The following is a 27,078-nucleotide window of genomic DNA, read 5'->3' on the forward strand; positions in this document are numbered from 1 at the left end:
AACTAGTTACTCCCCGACGCGGACAGCATGTACTTTGTAAGCTCCTGATTAATTAGTAAACCAAAAGAAATGTCGACACTGATCAAAGATGATTTATTGTCTCTAGTTTGTTGTTTTGCTTCCACAGACGGAAACAAAATGTCTGCTGTGATGTTGAAACAAGTGCAACAAACTGAAGCTCCGATCACATCAAAAACATCTTCACCAGGTGTAAATGAAGGAGCGTTAACTGTAGCTCCGTCAGCATCAAACACATCCGAGTCCGTGAGGCAGCGGCAGGTTTTAAAGGAGGTTCAGCTGGCAGCAGGGGGCGCCGTCTTGCTGCAGAGTCGACCCAGCAGACCGGCCATCTGCAGCAGGGAGTTCACACCTTCAGACACCCTCATGTGAGTGTAGCCGATCTCCTGCAGGACACAACCACAGAATCAGGTGAGAAGTTGAGGTTGTGTGAACGTCAGACTTCACTGTCTCATGTTAATGTGCTGACAGAGTATAACCTGTGGGATTATAAGGAACAGTTCAACATGATGTCCGTGTGCAGTACAGAGCTGGAGTTTGGACATTGTTAGCCTAGCTTAGCATAATGCTTTATATAAAGTCCCTGTTTGTAAATTGAGTAGTGCGTTTTAAATCATTTAGACTATAAAACATTAGAAAGCCGTGAACGTCCAAGGTGACGCTTTTGAAATGTCTTGTTTAGTCTGACCTAAAGTTCAAAACATATTTCTTTGCTTGATAAATTAGTTTACAAAACAGAATCAAATGGATTTAACGTCAGGGCGCTGAGCTCGGCTTCACCTTGATGAACTCCAGTTTGAGGTACTCGGGCATCTGGCACGTCTTGCAGACCCTGAAGATGTTTCCGATGATGTCCTCTGGAGAGTAGCCCAGCGCCCACAGCTGCTCCACCACCTTGTAGGCCTTGTCGATGTCCCCGTCCACACAGTGTCCCAGCATGCTTTTCACCAGCAGAGGGTGAGGCTCGTCGCACACTTTGAAGACGTTCTCACTGTTGATGTAGCCGAAGCCGGAGTTCGTGGACTGCAGGTTGTTCAAGGCCTGAAAAACGCAGGAACAGGAAGTCAGGAATTAGTATTAATATCCAAAGTCAAAGTATTAGATGGCGGTTGACACGCCGCCCCGTTTGGAGAAACAGACAGGAAGTTAAGCTCTGTACTGCTTTACTATCACGTCAGACCGCTATTGTCGACGGGGAACTGAAGCCGTTATCTCGGCTCTTTAAACGTCACCAGACTCCAGTCATTTTACCTCACAGAACACGGGAGTCGCTGGACGCCGCTACCTCGATCAGTTCGTCAGTTTGTGTTATTGTGTGACTTTGGTGAATCTGAACTAACCCTTTTAATTACTGTTTTTGTCAATGGAGTCTGGTTTACAGAAAGCATAGATGAATATAACGACTGCATTTCCCCCCTTGCTGTCTGACTGCAACGTGAAGCAGTGGAAACATTGTAAATATACCGTACGCACCTCATACAACCCCATCTCAACACATCCCTTTAACTCCACCCCTCACCTGTCTCATGTCTCCCTGGGCGGTGAAGATGATGGCCTCTAGCCCGTCGTCAGACACCGACAGACGCTCCTTCTCCACCACTTCCTGCAGCCGCGCCAGGATCTGTCCGTCGGTCAGTTTGGAGTAACGCAGCACCGCGCAGCGAGACTGGATCGGCTCGATGATCTTATCCGAGGCGTTACAGGCGAGAGCGAAGCGTGTCGTCTTTGAGTAGATCTCCATGATCCTCCTCAACGCCTGCTGAGCTCCGTCTGTCATGCTGGGTGGAGGAAGAAGAAGGATGAAGACGTTGTATGAGTCAACTTCCTGTTTGCCGCTTCAGTTTCAAACAGCTTATCTTAGATTAGCGTCTCCAGACTCTGCAGTTTACTACCACTCAGCTTTGGGATAATGTAAAAGACACGATTTCATAATTAGACCTTCAAAACATGTGTTACGATGAATGTTCCAATGTCTCTCAGGTTTGTCATGTGAATCTACTTGTGACCCCTCATCCGAGGTTGTGAGAAGTTTCATCGATCTTTCTTGGATGATTGTATTTGAAGGATTTCTAGGAGGTCTGAAAAGGTGAAAGTGTTTCACAAGAAAAAAAGCTACAATTAAATTTGCCACTAGACCACCATCACCCTTTTTAATCATCTAGATTTATCTTGGGACACTTTCCAGGGTCCTGATAATAATGTTACCCTGTCAATAACGTATTTCAGAGTTCACTCCCTGACGTTGCTCCTGTCGGCTCACCTGTCTGCTTCGTCCAGGATGATGACCTTGTGTCGTCCTTTGGGTAGTGTGACTTTCTGCTGAGCAAACATCTTGATCTTGTTCCTCACCACGTCGATTCCCCTGCAGACACAACAGCATCACTATAGACTCAACAACACACAATATGAATTAACTGAAGCCAGGACGTGTGGATGTCCGAGTAGAGATGCATCCATCAAAACTGGCCGGTTGTCAGCTGATCGGCGATGGCGTCACGTGCTACATGATGGTTTTATGTTGCACAGCAAACAGCAGCACAGACGTTAACGTCTCTCACACACTTTAAAAACAAGGTTTTCACAGAACTGTACTGTAACTTGGTGCAGTTTTGAATAGTTAATGTTTTATTATGAACTTACAATTGAATTTCAATTTTCAATGAAAGAAAAGTAACAAAACTGTTTGTGTATGCTGTCAATTATAGTTCATAGGAAGAAGGGAAATTGCAATCGATGCATCTCTATTTCTGAGCGTTATCGTTCAATCTGAGCTCAAAGTAAAAAGATAGTTAATGAAGTCAAATGTTTGTTGTTATTGTGTCACCTTTCGTTTGAGGCATTGAGCTCCAGCACGGCGTCTTTCATGGAGGCTCCCAGCAGAGCTCGGGCCAAACACAAGATGCTGGTGGTCTTTCCTGTGCCGGGAGGACCTGGAGCACAACAGTCAGTGTGTTCGTTTACAATAAGACGTTTCTTTCTGGATTATGCAAAAAATTATAAATAATAAATTGACATTAGATGGTCTTAGTTTAAAGCGACGACAAGTGGACAGTGATGCATTGGTTGGACAATTTATTATTATTATTTAAAATAAGTCAAAGTGCAACAAATGTCTTGTGTCCGTTTTCCTGTATTAGGGTCAGTGGTTAAAAGTAACTAAGTACATTTACTCAAATACAGTTAAGTACACATTTTGAGCCACTTGTTCTGCCACCCTATACTTCTACTTCACCACAGGTAAATGTTGTACTTTTTAGTTACTTTGCAGATTCAGATTATTACATGTTATACAAAATATAAATCAACTAATGCATTATGATAAATGTACCCAGCAGTGTGTATATATATATATATATAAAAATGTTCCCATCTTTACCAGCTGCAACATTAAAGTGATGAACACATTAATAATTACAATTCAGTAATAATATACAATACAATATATATTATTCTGAAATGAGCCATTATTTTACTTGTGGTAGTGTTACAAGTATATTTTGATGCTAATACTTTTGAGTAACACTGAATGCAGGACTTTTACTTGTAAAAGAGTTTCTACTTTTATTTAAGTACAAATCCGATGACTTCCTCAATCCTCTGCCCCAGAGAAGCATGCAGTGGTATTATTAATCTGCAGCCTGAACATAAAACTCTAAACTTTAAGTCCCTCCGTGTCTGTCCACACCGACCTGCGATGATGATGTTGGGGACGTTTCCCTCTCTGGCGAACACTTCCAGCCGGCTCACCGTCTCCACGTTCCCCACGATCTCGTTCAACTTCACCGGACGGTATTTCTCCACCCAGGGCAGCTCGTAGGTGACGCCGGAGCTTTTAGTCGAAGCTTCCCCGGCTCCAGTGTCCACCTTCTGCCCGCTCTCTGTCGGCTTTTGCTCAGCCTCCACCATCTCTACGTCCATGATGAGTTTACTGCCGTCTGTCATGTCAGCCCGCGAACAGCAGCGGAACTTTTCCCTCCCTGGCAACCACGCGACAGTAAACTGACGCCTCATTGGCCGATCGTTTATTAGTGACGGCACTGATTGGCCGACAACAACGGGCTAAAATCTCGCGATATTTACAATCACAACAATTGAGAAAAGTTTCGACGTCATAAACAAAATATATTTGTTATATTCTTCTTCTTCTTCTTTTTCTTCTTTAAATTATATACACACAGGCAGATTTATGAAAACAACCTATTTGAATGCATTTTGATATGAATTTTAAATATGCAATTAAATAACTGCATAGAGGTGTAAGATTGTACAAATTCATATGAATTAATAGAGTTTAAATGCACTAACCTTAAATTGAAGACATTCATATTTTTTACATTTATTTTGTTATTATTTACTTATTATGTATTTACTATTGATGTACATTTAATTTATTTGGGATTTTAAATGGCAAAGAATTATGAAAAGTGAAAAGGCTATGGAGTTTTCTACTTTTTGGCTATTTATTCATTTATTTCTTTTTTCAGACTCGTGGAAAGAAAACATCCAAAATACACATTTGGGTCTTTATTACACTAACTTTGTCTATTTGCGTCAACTTCTCCTAAATGTACTAAAAGTATCTCCACTTCAGTCACACTTACATACACCAAACTTTCCAGTTTCATTTCTATCTATATTCTAAAGTTTTATTTACAGAGGGCTGTGTTCATAAACCATCCAGAACCTGATTTACATAACATGTTATCTTAAAAACCTGGCAATTTAAAAAAGAAATTGCCATTGGCAGTATTTTCTGATTTATGGAGTGATGCAAAGAGACATCAAAAACCTTTGATTATAATTTGTCAACACATTTGGAACCTAGCTTTATCCAATGTCCAGATTTCCGGAAATGTATGCAAATTAGCACATATTTTAATAAGACAATGCCTCATTTGCATAAACTTGTAATGTAATAAATACTTGCCTTAATGTAAGTAATCGACTGAGGTTTCATGGTGATATCCTACTAGTCAGTCAGTGTATTCGTTGTTTTTTAATAATGGTTTAAATGAATATATGTTTAATAAATGCCCCCTGGTGTAGCTGCGGATGAACGGTCGGCCTCGGCAGGAAGTCGTCATCGTCTGAGTCAAACCGTTTCCTTCTTCCGCAAACACAGCTCCTTGTAGCTTCCCGTTTATCGGTTGATCAATGCGGCGGTTGACTTCTGTCTTTCGTCTCTTGGCTCTATTTAATATTTCTAACAGTTCCAACATTTATGAGTGATTGATTAAACATCATGACGGCCAACAGCCGCTGCTCCGCCGCGGAGCCTCCGGGCCTGGAGACCCAGCGGCGGGAGATCGAGTCTCTGCTGCGGGAGTGGGAGCTCCGAGCTGGGGACAGTTGGTGAGTGTCCGCCCGCACACACACACAAACACTGACTGTTAGCATCACACGGCTAACGTTATCTAACGGTTACTAACGGGGTTAAGGGTAGAGACGAGCCGTTTCGGTGTCGACGTGAGTCTGTTGAGAACCGTTTAACGACTGAGTGTTGGATGTTAGCCGCTGCGGCTGTGTTAGCTCGGGCTAACCGGTGCTTACCGGGCAGACGGTAAACTGACCGTTAACCGACGCTGCTAACGTTAGCCTGTCAACCAACTGCAATATGATGTTCAGGGTCGACTCGTATGCTTCCACTTTTGTTTTCACCAGAGCTGGTTTAGTCCCAGTTTCTTCCTCTCACGTAATCATCGTTTCACTTCAGAGCAGTGGTGGAGGAAGCAATCACACCCTTTACTCGAGTTAAAGTGCCAGCCCGGACAAATACTGTCACATTGAAAATGTCACTTAAGTTTAAGTATGTAAGTATCATCAGAACAATGTTAAAGTGGAAAAATGTCCCCTGGGACTCTCTTACTACATATTATATAAATAAATGATTATTACTCATGCACTAATGTAAAAGCAGGGGTGTGCTGTTGAGGTGAAGCTCCTTATGAGCTGTTAAAGGAACACTTCACCCACAAAACGACCATATGTATATCAATTACCAAAGACTCAAACTGAAATGTCTTAATAAATGTAAGTAACTTGGGGCCCTGTTTAACAACAGCAAAACTATATCAAAACATCGGTTTACAAACTCTCGCACAACTCATGCAGTATAATCCAAGTCTCACTACTTCCCAAAAGTAAATCCTTACTACTTAAAACACTTCCACATAAATAGTCTCACTTGACATATATGGATTACTTTAGTTCCAAGTTGTGGCACTATTTTCGTAAACACAGAAGCGAGCAACAAATCTTGTGACTTTACGACTTTGTAAGAGAAACAGTGCCTTACATCTCTGACACAAGCTGTGTCTGTACGAAATGTTTTTACATTCAAAGCTTGTATTGTGGCTTTGCATTTATGTTGTACTATTTTATGACGCCATCAGAAGTGTCAGAATAATGGATTTTGTCTTTAAAATATATATTTTAATCAACTTTCTTTAATGCATATAAGTCATAAGTGCGTTTCTACATTTGTGTGCGTCAAGCGGGAGAGAAAACACTTTTTTGACCGCAGTGAAAAAGTAAATTTTTTAGATAAAAACAGGTTGTAAATGATTACATCTCTTTTCAATACATTTAGACTTTTGGACTTTGCAAACAATCTGGAGTTATTGGAAATGTTTGGATCACACAAGTCTGAAAGAATCGTACGCAGCCACCACTGGAAACTAATTCTAGAAATAGTACAATACTAATGATATTAGTGATGCCTAATCTTTATCTGCAGCTGTGCAGGAATACCAGGTTTACAGAATGAATAGACATGCAGAAGAAAACAAACATTCAAATGTTTATTATTCAAATGTCAACGTTGAATGAAGCTTCAAACTATACTAGCCTGAGCTGAGGCTTAGTATTTTCTGATGACTCGATACCAATAATATAATAATGAATCAGCCATATAAGAACTTTGCCTAAATGACACACAAAAAAACATTTACAAAATTGAACAACTCTCCCTGACTCAGCTGAAACATGAGACATCAAATCAAATGTATTTATTTAGCCCAATATCTCAAATTCTACATTTGTCTCAGTGTTTACAGACTGTACAGGATACGACATCCTCTGTCCTTAGACCCTCTGTCCTTAGACCCTCTGTCCTCAGACCCTCTGTCCTTAGACCCTCTGTCCTTAGACCCTCTGTCCTCAGACCCTCTGTCCTCAGACCCTCTGTCCTCAGACCCTCTGTCCTCAGACCCTCTGTCCTCAGACCCTCTGTCCTTAGACCCTCTGTCCTCAGACCCTCTGTCCTCAGACCCTCTGTCCTCAGACCCTCTGTCCTCAGACCCTCTGTCCTCAGACCCTCTGTCCTTAGACCCTCTGTCCTTAGACCCTCTGTCCTTAGACCCTCTGTCCTTACACCCTCTGTCCTTAGACCCTCTGTCCTTAGACCCTCTGTCCTCAGACCCTCTGTCCTTAGACCCTCTGTCCTCAGACCCTCTGTCCTCAGACCCTCTGTCCTCAGACCCTCTGTCCTTAGACCCTCTGTCCTCAGACCCTCTGTCCTTAGACCCTCTGTCCTTAGACCCTCTGTCCTCAGACCCTCTGTCCTCAGACCCTCTGTCCTAGACCCTCTGTCCTCAGACCCTCTGTCCTCAGACCCTCTGTCCTTAGACCCTCTGTCCTCAGACCCTCTGTCCTCAGACCCTCTGTCCTTACACCCTCTGTCCTTACACCCTCTGTCCTTAGACCCTCTGTCCTCAGACCCTCTGTCCTCAGACCCTCTGTCCTTACACCCTCTGTCCTTACACCCTCTGTCCTTAGACCCTCTGTCCTTACACCCTCTGTCCTTACACCCTCTGTCCTTAGACCCTCTGTCCTCAGACCCTCTGTCCTTAGACCCTCTGTCCTCAGACCCTCTGTCCTTAGACCCTCTGTCCTTAGACCCTCTGTCCTTAGACCCTCTGTCCTTAGACCCTCTGTCCTTACACCCTCTGTCCTCAGACCCTCTGTCCTTAGACCCTCTGTCCTTAGACCCTCGCAAGGAAAACTCCCTAAAAGAAACCCCATAATTAAAGGGGGGAACATGTTAGAAACCTCAGAGAGAGACTGAGGAGGGATCCCTCTCCCAGGACGGACAGACGTACAATAGATGTCGTGTGTACAGGATAAACAACATAGTACAAATACAACATTTGACAGAAATGATGTTGTGTTGAAAAAGAGAAAGTTTGGATGAATCCAGGAAAATGCCGGGTCTTCTCTTCACTTGGTTTTTATTCTCTGTTCTCGCTCAACACTTTCATGAACCTCAGAGTCGACCAGAAGCCGTACACCTGTCAGAACATTTACTTTACAGGTGCACAGTGTGAAACGTGTTCGGATCAACATGCGCTGTTACAGGAAATCAGACGGAGAAGAAGATCAACTGATCGAAAGATTGTTAGCTGCACAACAATCTGTTGAAAAGACATTTGACTCGGTCTGTGACACTGAAGCTGTGTGATGGGTGTTTAGTGACCTCTAGGGTTGAGATTTGATCACTGGACCAACTGTGTGCCTCTGTGGTTGTTGTTGTTCATCTCCTGTAGAAAAGCCTAAACTAAATCCATTGTTTTAGTTTCCTCAGACTCGTGTAAATAAAAACAGCTGATGTGCGAAGTGTCTTTTAATAAAGCCGTTTGATCAGCTGTGACTCGTTGGCTTTGTTTTGGTCAAATGTTTGGACTCCTTACCGTGTAAATGACTTGTCAGGCGTGACACTGACTTTCAGGAGTTTGATTAGTGTGGCTGCAAATAATGATGATTTTCTAAATTGATTAATCTGCAGATTATTTTCTTGATATCTTCTAAAAAAGGTGTGTCAGTTAAACATGTCCATCCCAGTTTCTCAAAGTGTTGGGTCAGTCCAGAACCTAAAGATGTTCAGGTTCCACCTGCAGCCCGATCTGATCTCAAGCAGTAACATCACAGCGTAAGACCAATAAGCAACGAACTACTTTGTTTTAGTGCAAACAAAGTACATTCTGAAGTTGTTCACATTAAATTAACTATCTTTTTACAAAACATGAACAACCTAAAATTTCTTAAGAAAAATAAGTGCAACAATGTTAAGCCTCAGTTTATCATGTACACACGTGCATTACAGCTTACAGATCTGTGTGTCTACAACACATTTTGATAAAGCAGTTAATGTCTGTCGTTTTTACACTTTGCAAAGTCCTCCTGCGGGCCGGGTCTGTCCTCCTGTTTGACACCCCCGCTTTAAAACCATATGAAGCAAGAAAACTGCCATATTTGAGAAGCTAAAATCAAGATTTTCTGCCACTCAAAGTAGTTCCTTCAGTTTGATCAATAAAAGAATGTTGGAAATAATTTAACAAGCAATGTAGCAGTGTAACTGAGTACACTTTAATATCTTTATCAAAAGTAATAAAAGTTATTTGTCTACGGCATATTTTCTATGGTCAGTTTGTACATTAATTGATAAGTTGACCATTAAAAAATTTTTCTTTGATTAATTCCTCGTTCCAGCTTCTCAAAGTTAACGAGCAGCAGCTTTACTTTGCTTTATGTGATAATAAACTATTTATGTTTTCCTACAAAACAAGCAGCTCGTTCGTGTCACGTTCGGACGTTTTAACAGACATTGTTTTACTATTTTCTGACATTTTATTGACCATCAATCAAGAAAATACATTAAAGGACAATGAAGATAATTGTTAGCTGTGGCGTTAAATCCATAGAACAATTATTAATGCATAAAGAAAGACAGAAATACTTGTTTGTCATCACATCGATGCAAACATCTTAAAAAAATCCAACATAAGTCAGTCCTTAACTTCAGACGCTTCTCTGCTGTTTGTATTAAAGTACCTGCGACTCCATTGTGGATCACGTCATTAACAGAAAGGTGTGTGTGTGTGTGTGTGTGTGTGTGTGTGTGTGTGTGTGTAGGTACGTGGTGGAGCGTCGCTGGTATGAACAGTGGAAGGAGTTTGTGGAGACCGGAGACCAGAACTCGTCGTCTTTCCCCGGTCAGATCGACAACACTGAGCTGTTTGAGGGTCAGTAAACGCCTCGCCCACAAACATGTCCTCCTTGTTTTCCTCATGTCCTGCTCTTCTAGTTCTTCTAGTTCTTCCATCGCTGTCATGAATCCTACCTCTAACTCTTTAAAGAAAGAGAAATGTTTCCTGTTCTTGTGACGGTTTGAATCACTACAGTGGAGATATCGATGTATGACCTCTGACCTCTCATGCGTTGCGCTCCCTCAGAGCGGATGTTTATTGAACAGGTTGTAGCAGATGTGACAATTTAAAATGATCTTTGCTTTGATGATGATCTGGATTAGACAGTTCTGTGTTTCTGCTCACATTTGCCTTCTTTGTTCTAAGAAGCACAAATAATTCATTGTTTCTGTGGAGAGTTTTTTTTTTGTTGTTCTAAATTCTGTTTCAGATTTTTTTCCCAACCGGACAAAAAAACCATCTTGTTGCAGTTTTAAGAAACTGACTTTGATCTCGGCAGCTTCAGGTTTAAAACTGTGACGCGTCTTCATTAAACATAATCAGTGGCGTGTGTCCTGTTCTCAGACCTGGACTCGTACCACCTGAAGGAGCGCCTGGTGGAGAACGAGGACTTCATGTTGGTGCCGGCTGAGGCCTGGCACAAGCTGCTGAGCTGGTACGACATGGTGGACGGGCAGCCGCCGCTGGAACGCAAGGTAACATCGGCAGATACACGGCAGCCAATCAGATGCTGGCATCGTCGTGTAGTTTAAAAACTGAGAGGGGGGGGGGGGATTTCTGGTAATCCTGGCGTTCAGAATGTTTAACTGTGTGTGTGTGTGTGTGTGTGTGTGTGTGTGTGTGTGTCAGGTGGTGGACCTGCCCAGCACTCTGAAGGTGGAGGTTTACCCCGTTGAGATATTCCTCTGTCTCCATAGCAACATGGAGAACGTCATCACCGTACAGTTCAGCCGCGCCGACAGCATACGTGAGTTGATCTCTCTGTGTGTGTGTGTGTGTGTGTGTGTGTGAGAGTGAGAGTGAGAGAGAGAGAACATCTGCTGTCACTTACTCTCCGACACAAACGTGGGGAGGTTGTTAAACAGCTTCACAGCAGAGGTCTGACTCAGTCTGTGCTGCTGGAGGCCAGAGAAGTTCCTCCACAACAAACATTTCTTTATGCAGCTGACTCACCCGGGACATCAGCATCTTTGTGTGTGTTGAAAGTTGTTAGTTAGTAATAAGGCATGAGACGTGGCCGACACTGGCTGAGCTCTCCATCGTTCTCTCTTGTTGACTGTTTTTAGATTCAGGGAGGGGACAAACACAAAGTTGGAAGAACACTATTGTCTGAAATATTATTGTTTGCTGGAGCTTTAAGATTTCCCCTCAGGGGAACCAGGAGGCTCGGACCAGATGACACAAAGTCGTCCAGCTGTTGGAGACGTGTGGGGCATCCAGAGTTTAGCAACAAGTATTCTGGACAGAAATGCAGATCAGACGCTCTTTGTGGACTTTATTCAGAAAATGTTGCTGAATACTCATTTCAGATTGTCAGAGCTGCAGGAAGAAGGTTTGACATCATGTCTGATCTGTTTATGATGGACACAATAAGTTACTCCAAAGGACTGTAACACGACAAGTTAGTGAAAAGTGTATTATTGTGGACCACACCTCAAAGTGTTTAATCTTTCTTATTTTCTTGTTTCATTATTTAGTTTCACTCTTTTTTTTTTTTTACGTATTTGCTTTTGTATATTTAATGTTTACTCCATTTATTATCCTTTTGTTGTTTCCTAAAGCATGGCCAGTCAAGACCTCTACATTTTATTACTGTGTGTGTGTGTGTGTGTGTGTGTGTGTGTGTGTGTGTGAGTGTGTAGGCTCGATCCAGAGGGCGATGTGCGAGGCCTTCCCGGTGCCTCCGGGCTCAGAGTGTCGTCTGTGGATGAAGAGTTCGGACAGCACCTGCGAGCGTCTCAGGAACGTCTACATGTGCGTGTTGGACGCCTGTCTGAGCTCAGGGATGGTGAAGACAAACTGTTTACTGTCACTAATATAAAATAATGATCATTTCCACATGAATGATCCCATGGCTCTTTACAGCCACTCATAGCAGCAAGCCTCAGTGATGTGTGTGTGTGTGTGTGTGTGTGTGTGACACAGACGGTGATCCTGGAGACGAGAAATGCAGACGGCACCTGGCCGAGCTCCAGACCTCAAATCATGTAAGAACACACGCGTCTCTCTTGTACTTTAATGCTTCATCTTTCTGTCTCTATTGTTTTTTTAAATGTTCCTCTTACCGTCTCTTCTTCTCCTCCTCCGTTACCTCCTTCTGTTTGACCCCCCCCCCCCTCCGTCTGGGGAAATATCTCTTTTCACTTTACTTTCAGTTTTGTTTCTGTCCTCTGCTGCTCTGACTCTCCTTCAGTCCATCTGTCCCAACCTCTTAAAGGGACAGTACACACTTTTCTTTTAACTGATCATCATGAAGTGAATGTTGATTGCACAATGTAACGGCTGTAGAATAATGACGTCTTTGCCACTTTAACTGAAGCGATCATCATATTATATACATGTATGTGAACAATAAATCCAAATCACATGTCTCCATTCCAAGGTTTATAAACCAGAGAGAAGTTTACTGATTGATGGCGTCTCCTTACAGTTTATTATGCTCACCTCGTTAAAACATGATCCTCTGATGCAGGTTATAATGTTCCCGTTGTGTTTGACATAATGTCAGTATAATGCATTACAATCTATTTATTTATCAGAGCCTCATGACTCAGCGTCAGGCTTCAGGCCTAACTAGTGTTTGTGTTGACGAGTTGTCGGGTTCAGAGTGCAGTGTCCAAAAGAGAACTCAATTTTGAATTTTGCAGCCTTTGCTAGAAAAGAAAATCTTCATCTCCAGGCGGGACTCGTCAACACATCTGAAAGACTTCAGCGGCTGCATGTAACCGTCTCGCTGCCCACGTGCTGTTGAACTTTGTTTTTCATAAAGAATAAACACTTCAACGTGTGCAGCCTGTTCTGAGGGCGGTGATGTCAGACTTTAGTTTCCACGCTGTACGCAGAAAGAGACGTTGCACACTGGACACATAAACAACTAAATCATGCGTTCCTCGCCACAGTGCGTCTCCCCTGCCTTCTCCTCGCCGCCTGTTTCCTTCTGAACGTTGTGTAACGCTGAACTGTCCTGATGTCACTTTCAGTCTGAAGCCGCTGCTGACGCCTCTTTTGCTTTTTCCAGGAGGAACTCTGTGGAGGAGCAGGACTCGTACCGAGGACAGCCGGGAGTCTGCGGCCTCACCAACCTGGGAAACACCTGCTTTATGAACTCTGCGCTACAGGTACACACACACACACACACACACACCTGTGACATGTGACTCAGCAGACGTTTATTTTTATGACTCAATGGACTGATTAGATTTTGAAGGTCAAAGGTCACTGACCTCACAACACATGAGTTCATGTGCTAGTTTCAAACAAAGGATTTCAGTGATGACATGTTGGACAGACGTGGATGTAAACTGTCATTTTAATTAAGGTTGTTTTCACATTCCAAGCTTCATTGAGGTTATTGAAGAAAACGTTGTCTGTTGTCATATTTTATGACGTCATCACCTTTAATACAATAATAATAAAATAAGCAGCTGACATGAAGTGGTCAGCTGCCCAGTATTTGAATGTCAGCGTTATGAGCGAAGCTTTGAGTTACTCGGTGCAGCCTAACGTCCCCGTGTCTCCCTGCAGTGTCTGAGTAACACTCCCCCTCTGACGGAGTACTTCCTGCAGAGCTCCTACCTGGAGGAGCTGAACTTCACGAACCCTCTGGGCATGAAGGGAGAGATCGCCGAGGCCTACGCTGACGTCATCAAACAGATGTGGTCCGGGAGGCATTACTCTGTGGTGCCGCGCGTCTTCAAGGTACCGCAATGTTAGACCGGCGAGTTTCTGAGCACACGCAGAAGATCTCACTGTGAACACCTGGTGACTACAACGTAGAATAAGATAAAAGCACTGTGCACCCTGTGTGCACCCTGTGTGCACCCTGTGTGCACCCTGTGTGCACCCTGTGTGCACCCTGTGTGCACCCTGTGTGCACCCTGTGTGCACCCTGTGTGCTACTGAAGAGACCGCTGCCTCACTGATCTCTGATCTGTCCACAGATGGAACCACAGAGACTCTGCTGAGAGCTGAACACGGTGTTAAATATTATATTTTGTAAATGCGTTGTTCATATTTGACTGTTTCCGCACAATGTCTGCAGTGTTTGACGTTTCCTCCGCTGTCACTTTTCATTTTGTTGACATGAGAAGTGGCCGTCTCTTCTATAAACTTGTCCTCCATTCATTTTTTAAAGAAGTTTTATAAATATGTGTGTGTGGTGTGTGTGTGTGTGTGTGTGTGTGTGTGTGTGTGTGTGTGTGTGTGTGTGTGTGTGTGTGTGTGTGTGTGTGTGTGTGTGTGTGTGTGTGTGTGTGTGTGTGTGTGTGTGTGTGTGTGTGTGCGCGCGCAGACGAAGGTGGGTCACTTTGCGTCTCAGTTTCTGGGCTACCAGCAACACGACAGTCAGGAGCTGCTGTCCTTCCTGCTGGACGGACTGCACGAAGACCTGAACAGAGTGAAAAACAAAGAGTACATCGAACTACGGGACGCCGAAGGACGACCAGACCAGGTGAGCTGCTCCGACTTCACCTGAGACGACCGACACGCTCTGGTTAAAGTTTGCCTTCACCGAAATATATCATTTATAATGTATAATAATTAAAAGCTGCTTTAAGAATCCAAACGGATGATGTTCTTCTCACAATCCACATCTCTCCTTCCTGCCCCACAGGAAGTGGCGGAGGAGGCGTGGCGGAACCACCGCCGGCGGAACGACTCGGTGATCGTTGACACGTTTCACGGCCTCTTCAAGTCCACGCTCGTCTGTCCGGAGTGCCACAAGGTGTCTGTGACCTTAGACCCCTTCTGCTACCTTAGCGTCCCACTTCCTGTCAGCAAGGAGCGCGTCATGGAGGTGTTCTTCGTCTCACTGGACCCCTACGCCAAACCTGCACAGGTAACCGGTTCTACCTGACGTTAATGTTCCTCTACACGATGGTTGTTTTTAACAGGATGAACTAGCTGAACAAACATTAGTGCTTCGGCTCACCGCTTCTCGGCCGACCTACATCGAGAAACAGATTCTTTACGTGAAACTGGTTTATTTAGTAAGTTTGCTGGTTTTAATCACCGGGTCGGTTTGGAGAGGAGGAGACCTGCGGATAATTAAAACCTCCTGAACGAGGAACTTTTAAAGCAGCTGAGTGACATTGAAATGGTGGTGAAGACTACAACTCCCATGATCCCTCACTACTTCACGATGTCACCAAACTCTCTCTTTTGCTATTGTTTTGATTGAGAGCCCTCGTGGCGGAAGATTACATACTGTGCGTTTAAATACTTCCAGCGTGATGGTGAAGCGTCCGGAACACTGAAGTACAGCGACGTGAAGCAAGTGTTTTGTGTTTTGTGTTTGCAGCATCGCGTTGTGGTTCCTAAAACGGGGAAGGTGTCCGACCTCTGCTCCGCCCTGTCAGAGATGACCAGCGTACCTCCCGCACAGGTGTGTTGTTCTGTTGGTTAATAAAGAACATCGAACTGTTACAGCCGTCGACACGGGCAGAAATAAGAGCCAGTGAGAAGTGGTGCTTGTGAGAGACGACTGAAGCTGTGAATGTGCTGAAAGGATCTGTAGAAGAAAATGATATCAGTGGTGAGGTTACACAAACTCTGTGTGTGTGTGTGGGTGTGTTTCAGATGGTGGTCGCTGACGTGTTCAACCACCGTTTCTATAAGATCTACAACACTGACGAGTCTCTGAGCTGCATACTGGACCGAGACGACATCTTTGTGTAAAAACTATTTGCAACTATTTTAATTTATTTGCAGTAACTAAGTACATTTACTCAAATGCTCATTTTGAGATGCATGTACTTTATCCAAGTGTTTCCATTGTATGCTACTTTACACAATGTTACACTGCTGTTGAACTGACTGGCGTGTTCAGGTACGAGCTGAGTGAGCTGGAGGAGCAGCAGGAGGAGCAGGTGCTGCTGGCGCTCTACCTGAGGGAGCGCTCTCACTACAGAGACTACGGCTCAGGCAGCAGCTCGTACGGCACGTCGCTGTTCGGTCACCCGCTGCTGCTCAGCGTGCCGCGCAGCAGCTGCAGCCAGAAGGCGCTTTACAACCTGTTCCTGCAGAGACTGGCGTGAGCAAGACACACACACACACACACACACACACACACACACACACACACACACACACACACACACTTTTAGGATTTATTTTTGCTATACTGTGACATTTGTATTCCTTTTTTATTATATATGTGTGTGTGTATATATATATATATATATATATATATATATATATATATATATATATATATATATATATATATATATATATATATATATATATATATATATATATATATATATATATATATACTTAAACATATATGTTTTTGTGCAGCCGTTATGTGCGACCTCCCGATCCCTCTGAGGAGTTGGAGGAAGAGGAAGAAGAGGAGCTGTACAAGACTCAGACCAACGGCATCAGTGACGGTATCTTTGCTTCCTGCAGCTACAAGCGTGACATTATTATTGCAATGAGTGTTTAGTTGTATAGCACTTATCAAAATCAGATATTACAAATCCAAGACACAGTGTATCCCGTCGGGCAGCTCGTAAACATTTCAGACAACAACTTTAAAGGCTTTAGATTTGTATCTTGTACAAACTCATCTCATCAATCGCTTTTACAAATGTGAGCCGACACACTCGGCGTAGTTTTCAAAGAGAGGACAAGACTTCTGATTGAGAGTTTAAAAAGCAAATCAGATAAATTCAGTTAGAAGTTATTTAGTTAACGGTTAATTCACAGTGGCGGTGGCGGTGAGGTGCCGGCTGCTTCTGAACGCCGTGTGCTCAGCTTTATTCACTCTAAACGGTTCTGTGCTGTTTCCTCAGAGGACGAGCCGGAGGATGCGGAGAAAGCCGGGCCGTCTCAGACAGAACCCTGCTGCGGTGATGCATCGGCAAACAGCCAATCAGACGACACCACTACCGTCGAGCCCCGCCCCGTTATCAACCACACACAGCCCTCATTGGACCAGAGCAACGCCGACACCAATAACGGGCCCCTGAGTCAGACTGAGCCCGTCTGCAGCGCCGACGCCAACACCACCAATACTGATGACGTTAACCCCTGCGAGGGCCCGAGCGGGACCACCGACACCAGCGCAGAACCACCAGCAGAGCAACCGCAGCCGCCCTGTGAGACCACAGAAGAAGAAAAAGAAGAAGACAAGCAGGAAGAGGCGTGTTCCCCGAGCCCGCCAGCCAATGAGCAGCCAGCTAAGAGGAAGGCGTGTCTAAAGAAGAGGAAGAGTCTGTTCACCATCCAGGCGGTCAACTCCAACGGGACGACTGAGAGAGGGATGGGAGAGGGAGGGAGCGCCGTGTCCTTCAGCTGTAATTATGAACACACACACACACACACACACACACACACTGTACTAATCATAAGAGACCATCTTTAAATTGTTTATGACCGCAATCACATTTCTGAAGCTCTTTCATTTATTCAACCTTCTTAACTGACTGTTTCACCTTCGAGGCGAGTGTGAGGGTGCAAGCACACGTGTATATTTAGAGATCAGCTGTGATCACACGTCATCAGTCTGCTGTGTTGCATTCCATGTGTGTCGTACTACAGCACCGTCTGTCTCTCTGCAGCTCAGCCGTATGTGGCCATCGACTGGGACCCTGAAATGAAGAAGAGATTCTACAATGAAAACGAGGCCGAGGTCAGTGTGAACATGTTGTGCAGTGCAAAGCATGCTAATGCTACATATCAAACGCTTCGGAAACGTGTTTAATACCGGTTTATGGAAGCCCCCACAGGCGTCGGAGTCCGTCAGCACAAGTTTGTTCACCACAGAATGTAAGTGGACAAGTTTTGTCTCTGGCAGCCCTGAAGTCAGATCATGTCTTGTTTTGTGTCGCACAATTAACAAATGTTTGAACACAACATTAAATCACAAAATACTGCGACACACCCGACAGCAGGCGGAGCCTCCTAACCAACGGTTGCATCTGATGAGGAGAAGCTTCTCAAACCTTGTTCCTCTCTAGAGACCTCATCAGGTCAGGTCAACTCCCCAGGCTGTGTGTTGTCGGGGTCAGGAGCTCCGACACGCTCACCATCACCGTATCTTGAACTTGTGTAGCGTCCAGCAAAGAACTGTTGCTTTCTGAGCTGGAAGCAAATCGCGTTGTATTGCAGGCGATCACAACGGCGGTCGTAAAGGTCTTACAAAAGACGAGTTGGAGACGCTGCCTGTAAATCTGTTTAACAGAACCTTCAGTAGGAGAGAAGATGCAGGAAAACATGAAAGAAACGTCTTCCTCATCTCCTCTTCTCCGTCTTGTTCTTCCTCCTGTCCTGTATAGAAGTATGTGAAACATGCCAGCATGGAGGTGCCTCAGCAGCAGACGACAGTTCAGCTGCAGGAGTGCATCGAGCTGTTCACCACCAAGGAGACACTGGAGGATGAGAACCCATGGTAACACACACACACACACACACACACACACACACACACACACTACCTATAGACAATCAATAATAATAATGCTTTCAGTCAGATTCACTTAGTTTATTGTGCGTTTTAGTTTTTTTATTGCCTAATTGCACCGTGTGTGTTTTCAGGTACTGTCCGGTGTGTAAGAAGCACCAGCTGGCCACGAAGAAGCTGGACCTCTGGTTTCTGCCGGAGGTTCTTATCATCCACCTCAAGAGGTTCTCCTACACAAAGTTCACCAGAGAGAAACTGGACAGCATCGTGGACTTCCCCCTCAGGTACACACACACACACAGGTCAGACACACACACACACACACACACACACACACACACACACACACACACACACACACACACACACACACACACACACACTCTGAAAACGGATCCTTTTGTGTGTTGTTGCAGAGAACTGGACTTCTCCGGCTGCCTCCTGAGGAAAAGTCTGTCCAATGGGGAGCCTCCGAGCCGCTACGACCTCATCGCTGTGTCCAATCACTACGGAGGACTCAGAGACGGACATTGTAGGTCCCTGTTTGTCAACCAGGTCTTGCTCAAGGCTTCATTCATCACGTTTTACTTCCACTACCTTGCACACTCTTAACCGTGTGTGTTGCTTCCTGCAGACACCAGCTATGCGAGGCACAAGGACAACGGTCAGTGGTATTACTTTGACGACAGCAAGGTGACCTACGCCAGGGAGGATCAAATCGTGGTGAGTAGGAGACAGCGGTGTTAACCTGCACCGTGTTTCTCCATGTTTGTGTCGAATGGGAACAACTATTGAACCAGAGCAATGTAACTGCCTCAGATTAATGAAGCGCTTTGTTTGTTGTCGTCAGGAGGGGTTTCACTCTGAATATCTAAATATTCAGCCATGACATCTTTTCGATAACGCTACACTTTCTGTACGCCAACACAACAAACGCGGTCCAGGTTGTTACCCTGTATGATTTGTCGTCTCCTCTGTCGTGCAGACCAACGCTGCCTACGTTTTGTTCTACCATCGACAAGACAAGATCAGAATACCCACTCTGCCCGCCCCCAACACAAGCCCCGCCTCCTCCACAAGCTCCGCCTCCTCCACCAGCCAGCCCGCCAATGACATCACTTCCTGCAAGGATGACGACGCAGAGCTGGGCGCCGCCGCTGCCTCCTCCTCCTCCTCCTACGTCACCATGGAAACAGACTAAATGAATCCTCAAGAGTTTGTTTAATTGTGCTTTACAGTAATTATTTTTATCAGAACCTCTTTCCCCCAACAACACTTGAACTTTCTGATTACTTCTTTTCCCCGTCACTAAAAACAACAATCTGCATCTCCTCCGCGCTTCTTCTTCTCTCATGTTAAATAACTTGGACACTTGTTACTCAGGTAGTTTGATGCTCAGAGCCAAAACTTTGAATTTAGAAATGCAGTTTCATCCGGCGGCAGGTAGCGAACGGTTAATCTGCTCTTTGTTGATGGAACCTGGAATATAATGAATTCAGAGTTAGATTTTAAAATGGAAGCACATTGTGAAAGTTGTGTTTAATGTTTAAAATCTCCTCGTTAAGATGTCGGCAGTGCTTACGCACATTTTGCAATTCCATTTTAAAATTCACGATTCATTAATTTTAAGACAGGAACATAATGCTCTCGAGTATCGGTTAAGAAGAACACCAGGATCAGTTAATATCCAAGTCCAAACATTCATCCGGAAACTTCTTATTGTCTGCAGATTAAATAAGTAACCAATTCAACAGAATGTCATTAGTGGCCGATGGAGCAGGGGATTATGGGTAGTCAGGAGTGTTTATAGCATAATTTAATACTGAACAAAGCTGCCAGGGATGATAAATTAATCTTTCTTTGTATATGTTGGTTGTTTTCTTCTGGTATTTATTTTTGGAATAATTTCCGCTGTCACGTGACTACAGGTGTTTGAGGTGACCGGCTGGTGCAGGACATTGAGATGCTTATTTTTCATATTTATAGGTAAAATTTGTATTCAGGCTTAAAATGATTTGACAGAATGACGGACGCAGGCAAAGTTCTCTTTGGAGCTCTTCTGATTTTTAAACCGGCTCTGTACAGTATTTTTGTATTGTAAGAAATGTATTATTATTATTATTATTACCATTCCTGGTCGAGCGGGAGGGAAGCTCGCGCTGATTTCTTTCTTTGGTCTTCCTGTCAAATATCAGATGAAAATATTTTATTGTACTTTCAATCTTTTGATATGAATAAAAGGATGATTATTATCCCGATGACAGAGTGAGCTTCTTTTCAACATGGTTGTGCAGGGATGTACAACACACACGAGACATCCAGTTGTGATGGCACCTTTTATTAACCCGTGGTTCTGGATCACCACAGTGTAGAAAAGTACATGCAAAGTGTCCCGCAGGGTGAAAACATGAACGTCACATCTTCCCGAGGAGTCTGCTGCTTTCCTGGAACATTTGGGAATCATTCTAGAACTCGTCCACGCTTTAGAGCGGAGAGGAATGAAAAGGCCTGGTTCTATAACCTTCTGGATACAAGCTGCACTTTAGAAAATTATACATGAAATGCTATTAAGTCTATTTAAGAGCGTTTCTTTTAAATTATATTGACAATAAAAAAAAGAAAAGCTGAAGTTTCAGACACTGAAAGGATTTAATTCTACATCTGAAGGCACGACGTAGTGCGGAGCGTTTAACATACACTACAATTTGGAGGCTGGTATAAAAGGCAGAACGTGAATAAATAAGGAAGACGAACACCGATCAGCTTGATGTGTATCCTGTGATCCAGAAACGTTCAGAATGATGACGGAGTTCTAGAAGCTTTCACAGATGTTCCAGAGCTCGTGTGTCCTGCTCCTTCTAGAACATGGTGGACTTGATGTCCTGAGTGAAGAGGGTTCCAAAGTTAAGGTCTCTGGACATCAGCTCCTCCTCCACGTTCTCCAAGGCCCACTTGTGTTCCACGATCTCCAGCGCCTCCCACTCACTCTGACACAAACAATTTAACACGAGTCAAGTTCCATTTTGATTCAGCGTTCCCTTCAGCGCTGCACGTCTCATAACGTTTATTTTATTAGTAGAATAATCTTCATACGTAAACATAATGTGAAAAACACCTTCAACTTTCCATTAAATACACAAATGCAGACCGATTATATATATTCAACCATTCTTTATATATATATATATATATATATATATATATATATATATATATATATATATATATATATATATATATATATATATATATATTCTCACTTGGCTAACGTCTCACCTTAAAAGCCTTATTGGGGTCAGGGGGCATCGCCATGGCAGCACCTGTCATCTGGTCCTGCATGACGCGCGACTGGTCGGCAGCTGAAGAGCCAACAACAACTTGAAATCAATAAAACAAACAGACCAACGACCTCGAACACCAGCTGGGATTAACTGGCCTTCAAACGTCAGTTTATCCACTTTATTATTCATGTGATAATCCAAGACGTTCGAACAAACGTATGTTTCCTCTACAGCGTTTAGGAGTGATTCATATTATTTTACATTTTGGAAATAAGAAAACTTTGATGAATCAAAACAAAGCGGCGACTCACCGTTGTCCTGTCCCAGGATGAGGCTGTACATGCTCCTCAGTCCAAACACGTTCAGGAAGTACCAGGACGCAGAACTCACCCTGCACATCGTGGAGAGCGACATCATCAGTTAGTGGTACTTTATATCTCAAGGTGTGAAGCCAGTTAGGATTCTTATAGAATATAAAGATATGATCATTCCGGGTCATGTGGAGGTAAAATACATATTTCATAATATAAACTGTAGACACCCTGCTATATACGGAGATACGGAGGTGTGTTATTACCAGGAGGCGTCCAGTGACAGCAGGTCGATCCCTCGCTGCAACATCGGCTTGAACCTCAGAGTCAGAGGGAACGGCACCTTGGCTGGATGACGACAAGAGACGTCAGAAACAATCAGTCACTGAGTGACGATTGAAAACTAATGAATTAGACCTCCGCCACATTACTGCCCACTGATATCCAGAACACAGGTTCTTCCCATCTCTCCATGTTGCTGGTGCTACTACGACCCTCGTGGGGTTTGTGACGGTTTCAGCGGGTTCTCTGATTTAATATCAACGGTTTGTACCGATGTTTCCACAATCACTATTCTTCAGGATCAAAACCTTTTAAACAATCCGACTCTTTCATTTAGATTAACATCCAACATGTCACTCAAATGTTTACTAATGGTGAAAAACTCACTTATGACGAATCCAGAGAAAGCCCAGTTGATCCATCCACCGATCACAATCATGGGCAGGACGTTGGTCAGGTTTCCCTTCATCATGTCCGTCAGCATGCTGGTGTCTACAACACACACATACACACACACACACACACACACTTTAACGTTTGTTTATCCCCATGAGCTACAGAAACAACAACATTTCTGTAGGTTCCAGTCCACATGTTTACAATACTTTGATCACTCACACTCACACTCTCTCTCTCTCTCTCTCTCTCACTCACACACACACACACACACACACCATGACAAACACACACCCGTCATGGGGTTCTTGGGGACGACCTTCCTCTTGACCTTCTTGAAGAAGCCGGTCTCTGCGTCGTTGAAGTAATGTTTCCTCATGGCGAAAGACTAAAACAGTGAAACATGTTTACACACAACAGCTCAAAGCTTTTCACTTTAGAGTCACACGTCCACTAAGACCTTTAGGATTTCATTTAAATGTCTACGGTGCAGATTTACAACTTTTAAGAGAATTTTAAAGTGTTCCGCTCTTTAGCTATCAGTAATCATGTGTAAGTTACAAACACAATGAGAAGACAAACGACGACAGACCTGGAAAGTAATACATTTAACCCTCAAGAGAAGATTATGAGTCCCGGCTGCAGGACACGCTGCTTGGGCATCTTTTTTGAGATGAATGTATTTTTTCACTTGGTCCCTCCCTGATATAACTAAATTAATTTTAAAAACTAGACATATAAACAGCTCTTGTTTTTGGTCTGAATAACAGAATAACAATTATTTTTTACTGTATTTCCAAACCTTAATTCTCAATGAGGGAACGCTTACCTGTCGGGGAATGTACTTTCCATTCTCTCTGAGGACGCGGCTGCGCAGGAGCACCTGGCTGAACAGAAACACCGACATAACCTCAGATGAGTCAGCGAACATATTCTGCAGCATCACTTCAAACATTAGAACCTGAATGTGTTAAAGCTTCAGAGTCACTGGCTTGTTGCTGCCGAGCAGACTGAACTTTGTCTCACCTGTCAGAAACCTGCTCCAGGTCGACCTTCTTGTCGCTGTGGAGCAACTGGGTGACGTAGTGACGGATGATCCCCACGAAGAAGGTGATGAAGACGATGGGCAGGACCACCCACATACGAATGCTGGAGTCCAGCAGGAGCTCTGGGCCGGCCATCGCTCTCTGTTCAACCAGCCAACCGAAGAAAGACAGGGAGACGCTCTGAAAGAGGAAAAATACTTTTTATTTTCAGATTGAAGGGCCAAAATACTGCGTCAAACCACTACTACATACAAGCTATATTATACTTCTCCCAACTCTCCGGTTACAGTTAATAACTGCACGCCATTACACGTTTATTATACGGATAACTGAGTCTAACTTTGATTAAGTGACACAACGGTGGAATGCAACCAAGTAATTCAACTAAAGTGCTGTTAAAACAAAATATAAATGACCCAATAAATGATGTATTATTAGAGATTAATCTTAAAATACCCAGCAATATGTAAAGCAGTGAGCTGCACCTTTACCAGCATGAAAGTGATGAACACATTAATGCATCAATAATTAAAATTCAATAATATTCATATTGTTCTGAAATGAGAAATGTTTGATACTTTGGGTATATTGAGATGCTAATACCTTTGCAGGGCTTTACCTGTACCAACAGTTTCTACACTGAGGTAAAAGATCTGGTGACACATTAGCCAACCTGTTAAAGGCAGCAGAGGGCACAGCGAGCAGCTAACAGCTAAACCAAACAACCAAACACGACTTAAGCTCCATCGTCACTTTATCCAGAATTAAAAGAAGCTCTGCTGACTCACTACTGACAGCTGACCAATCTCCATTTACCAACAACCAGCTAACGTTAGCATTAGCAGCAGCTTCCTCGAATAGAAAGTTAGCTAAAGACGCTAGCCGGCTAACTGGGCTAGCTAACCTAGTTACTCTTTCCCCTTTGAATTACGTTCTCTACAAACCGTTTGTTTCAATGACAGTCCATTATATATGTTAGACTTTGACAGACTGCCCGTGTCGGAGAATATTCTGAATGATGTGTTTGACATTAACGTTAACTTACCACATTTATGAACTTTGTGAATGAGCAACGCGACAAACACGTTCCGCAGTTTTAAAACACGACGAAGCACTTCCGGTTCAAGCGGAAACACTGAACAAGTGATAGTGGTTTAAATATAACAAATTCAATCTTATTTTTGTAAAGCTCTGTATGCAAATAAATGCAGTCCAGGTGCTTTATCGTCACAAAATATGGATTAAAAAGCAAGACGTTTAAAAAAAAAAAGAGTGCAACGAGTAGTGGTGTAAAAAGTAGAAAAAACCCTATCATGTCAGAGGTGGAAGAAGTATATCAACCCTGTGCTCAATTAAAAGTACTACACACTTTGAAAAATACTCAACAAAAGTAAGTCCTTTATTCTGCATGTCTCCCCAGTTGCAAGGTAAAAGGCATCCTGTGCAGTACAGTTGAAAACCAAGGATGTGGGCAGATTCTTCCTGCACCTTGTTTCTGTTCAGTGGGCTCTATTGAAAAGTGTGCTTTTGTGGCATGATATTTGCAACAATTTAGATTTTTTCGAATACAGATATTGAACGCAAAAGTACACATTATCAAGAGCTTGTTATCCTGAAAAGTTATGTACTGGAACTATGTTTTGTTGAACATCAGTCGGTGCAGTGACTGTGTGCAGCAGTGCTAGGCCATTTTAGGTGGGCTACTTTTATTTATTTTTTAAAAAGGGCATTTGCTCATGCTCCTTTTTGTGTGGAAAGGGGTTAACACTATACAGATATTTTAAAATATTGTTTCCAAATCGCCCCAAAACTCCCTTTCATACTTTACAATGTAATCTACCGGGCACTCAGACCCTGGGGGACGGGAGAGATGGCTCAGAGTAAATCAAGGGCGCTAGGACCCTGGGGAAAAGGGTGCCATAGACTGTACAGGTGTAGCACAGCTTTGATCTCATGATCGATATCTGTAACTTCTGACGAGTCATGCTGGAGACGAAAGGTTGACATTTTGGAAGATGCACTGTGTGAAATTGTAAGAAGTTATTAATGTGTTAGCTCCTTAACTTTTAATAACTCTAGGAAAGGGAACAGTGTAGTAACATTAGGTCTTCTATGTTTGTTGGTGTACTGTCAGTAGTCAGTAGTAACTGGCTAGCTACAGAACAGCTAACATTTGTTCACTATGGAAAACAATTGTAAGCAGGAAAGGGTGAATAACTATTCTAACTATCATAATCTGCCAATGTTCATTGATGAGATGGATATAAGAAGAGTCCTAAGGAAAGGTGCAGCTCTGCCACAGGGAAGCAGCAGCAAAGAACAAGTGATGGTGGAGCCAACAGTGTGATGGAGGTGAGTGCAGGTCCAGGAGTAAATGAGCAATGTTTGGATTAAATCCCTGTGATAGGCCACAGCACGAGCTAAATAAATCATTCATGAAAACACACAGCCTGAAGTTCCAGAGAATGATGCATTTGTTTAACACACATGACGGTGAACACACTTACACCAGACATGGCACCAGTTTGCATTTTGAACATGACGTTTGGATGTCATGACATTTACTTTAGTGTCTCGATCAGTTAATAAATCATTGTTTAAACTTATTTTAAAGGCTCATGCAGAAGGAGAGGCAGATATATGTTTCATATTAGTGTTGAGAGTTGTGCCCCCTCCCCTTACCAAGACCACAAAGTTCTATTAGATCTTCATGTTGCTCTCAAAGTGCACCAGATGCATACAATTCACTTCCTCCCCCGGACCCCCCGAGAGGATGTGAAGTCCACCCTACTCCTAAGACATGTCAACATGAGGCCAGGTGGACCTGCTTAACATGACTAATATATTGACAACGCAACCAGCACAAAACACTATGTGTGTGTGTAGCGGCTCTGCTCAGTGCAGAATCTTTTGAATGATGACATGTTTAGCCGCATGTCATCATTCCGTCGCTGGCTCTCACGGTGGTGTCCAGATAATGATGTGGGCTTCGTAGACAACTGGCAGACTTTCTGGGGAAGACCTGGTCTGATTAGGAGTGACGGCATCCATCCTACTTTGGCTGGAGCAGATCTCATATCCAATAATATTACAAAGTTTATTTGTGGACCTAATCCATGACAACCCAGAGTTGAG

General features: G+C 43.5%; 3 protein-coding genes across 4 annotated transcripts; 1 reads left to right on the forward strand and 2 right to left on the reverse strand.

Annotated features, from left to right (window-relative positions):
- Positions 1–70: 70 nt before the first annotated feature.
- On the reverse strand, positions 71–4,050 carry rfc2 (replication factor C (activator 1) 2). The gene is made up of 6 exons (XM_029426514.1): positions 3,708–4,050; positions 2,843–2,948; positions 2,279–2,380; positions 1,538–1,796; positions 799–1,059; positions 71–404 (listed from the first exon to the last, which is right to left on the reverse strand). Exons 1-6 carry the CDS (start codon positions 4,027–4,029, stop codon positions 294–296), a joined length of 1,161 nt encoding a protein of 386 aa, XP_029282374.1. The 5' UTR covers positions 4,030–4,050; the 3' UTR covers positions 71–293.
- Positions 4,051–5,260: 1,210 nt separating this feature from the next.
- On the forward strand, positions 5,261–20,885 carry usp11 (ubiquitin specific peptidase 11). The gene is made up of 21 exons (XM_029426513.1): positions 5,261–5,370; positions 9,928–10,037; positions 10,566–10,696; positions 10,851–10,968; positions 11,864–12,009; positions 12,147–12,208; positions 13,240–13,339; positions 13,746–13,919; positions 14,512–14,670; positions 14,833–15,057; positions 15,520–15,603; positions 15,798–15,892; positions 16,048–16,251; positions 16,521–16,612; positions 17,018–17,521; positions 17,786–17,856; positions 18,503–18,615; positions 18,762–18,911; positions 19,044–19,159; positions 19,262–19,350; positions 19,613–20,885. Exons 1-21 carry the CDS (start codon positions 5,261–5,263, stop codon positions 19,826–19,828), a joined length of 3,069 nt encoding a protein of 1,022 aa, XP_029282373.1. The 3' UTR covers positions 19,829–20,885.
- A 59-nt stretch (positions 20,886–20,944) lies between these two features.
- LOC115004820 (ER membrane protein complex subunit 3) lies at positions 20,945–25,075 on the reverse strand. 2 transcript variants are annotated; one of them, XM_029426520.1, is made up of 9 exons: positions 24,989–25,075; positions 23,924–24,123; positions 23,727–23,784; positions 23,192–23,285; positions 22,889–22,993; positions 22,486–22,567; positions 22,220–22,299; positions 21,904–21,986; positions 20,945–21,614 (listed from the first exon to the last, which is right to left on the reverse strand). In XM_029426520.1, exons 2-9 carry the CDS (start codon positions 24,076–24,078, stop codon positions 21,486–21,488), a joined length of 786 nt encoding a protein of 261 aa, XP_029282380.1. In that variant the 5' UTR covers positions 24,079–24,123; positions 24,989–25,075; the 3' UTR covers positions 20,945–21,485. The 2 variants fall into 2 exon arrangements, with proteins under 2 accessions (XP_029282380.1, XP_029282379.1); XM_029426519.1 differs by lacking the exon at positions 24,989–25,075 and adding an exon at positions 24,888–24,984.
- Positions 25,076–27,078: the final 2,003 nt, after the last annotated feature.

The sequence above is a fragment of the Cottoperca gobio genome, unplaced genomic scaffold (genome assembly GCF_900634415.1).
Source record: "Cottoperca gobio unplaced genomic scaffold, fCotGob3.1 fCotGob3_192arrow_ctg1, whole genome shotgun sequence".
In the NCBI taxonomy this organism is placed as follows: Eukaryota; Metazoa; Chordata; class Actinopteri; order Perciformes; family Bovichtidae; genus Cottoperca; species Cottoperca gobio.

Bases quoted from the DNA above. Each gene is read 5' to 3' on its own strand.
- rfc2 (XM_029426514.1), bottom strand. From the start codon at position 4,029: ATGAGGCGTCAGTTTACTGTCGCGTGGTTGCCAGGGAGGGAAAAGTTC. The intron at 1,797-2,278 runs GTGAGCCGACAG...TCCTCCACCCAG, and splicing joins ATCCTGGACGAAGCAGACAG to CATGACAGACGGAGCTCAGC. The intron at 405-798 runs GTGAAGCCGAGC...TGTGTCCTGCAG, and splicing joins TCAAACTGGAGTTCATCAAG to GAGATCGGCTACACTCACAT.
- usp11 (XM_029426513.1), top strand. From the start codon at position 5,261: ATGACGGCCAACAGCCGCTGCTCCGCCGCGGAGCCTCCGGGCCTGGAG. The intron at 13,340-13,745 runs GTACACACACAC...GTCTCCCTGCAG, and splicing joins TTATGAACTCTGCGCTACAG to TGTCTGAGTAACACTCCCCC. The intron at 19,160-19,261 runs GTAGGTCCCTGT...TGCTTCCTGCAG, and splicing joins AGGACTCAGAGACGGACATT to ACACCAGCTATGCGAGGCAC.
- LOC115004820 (XM_029426519.1), bottom strand. From the start codon at position 24,974: ATGTCAAACACATCATTCAGAATATTCTCCGACACGGGCAGTCTGTCA. The intron at 23,785-23,923 runs GTGAGACAAAGT...GTTTCTGTTCAG, and splicing joins CTGGAGCAGGTTTCTGACAG to CCAGGTGCTCCTGCGCAGCC. The intron at 21,615-21,903 runs GTGAGACGTTAG...TGTTTGTGTCAG, and splicing joins ACCCCAATAAGGCTTTTAAG to AGTGAGTGGGAGGCGCTGGA.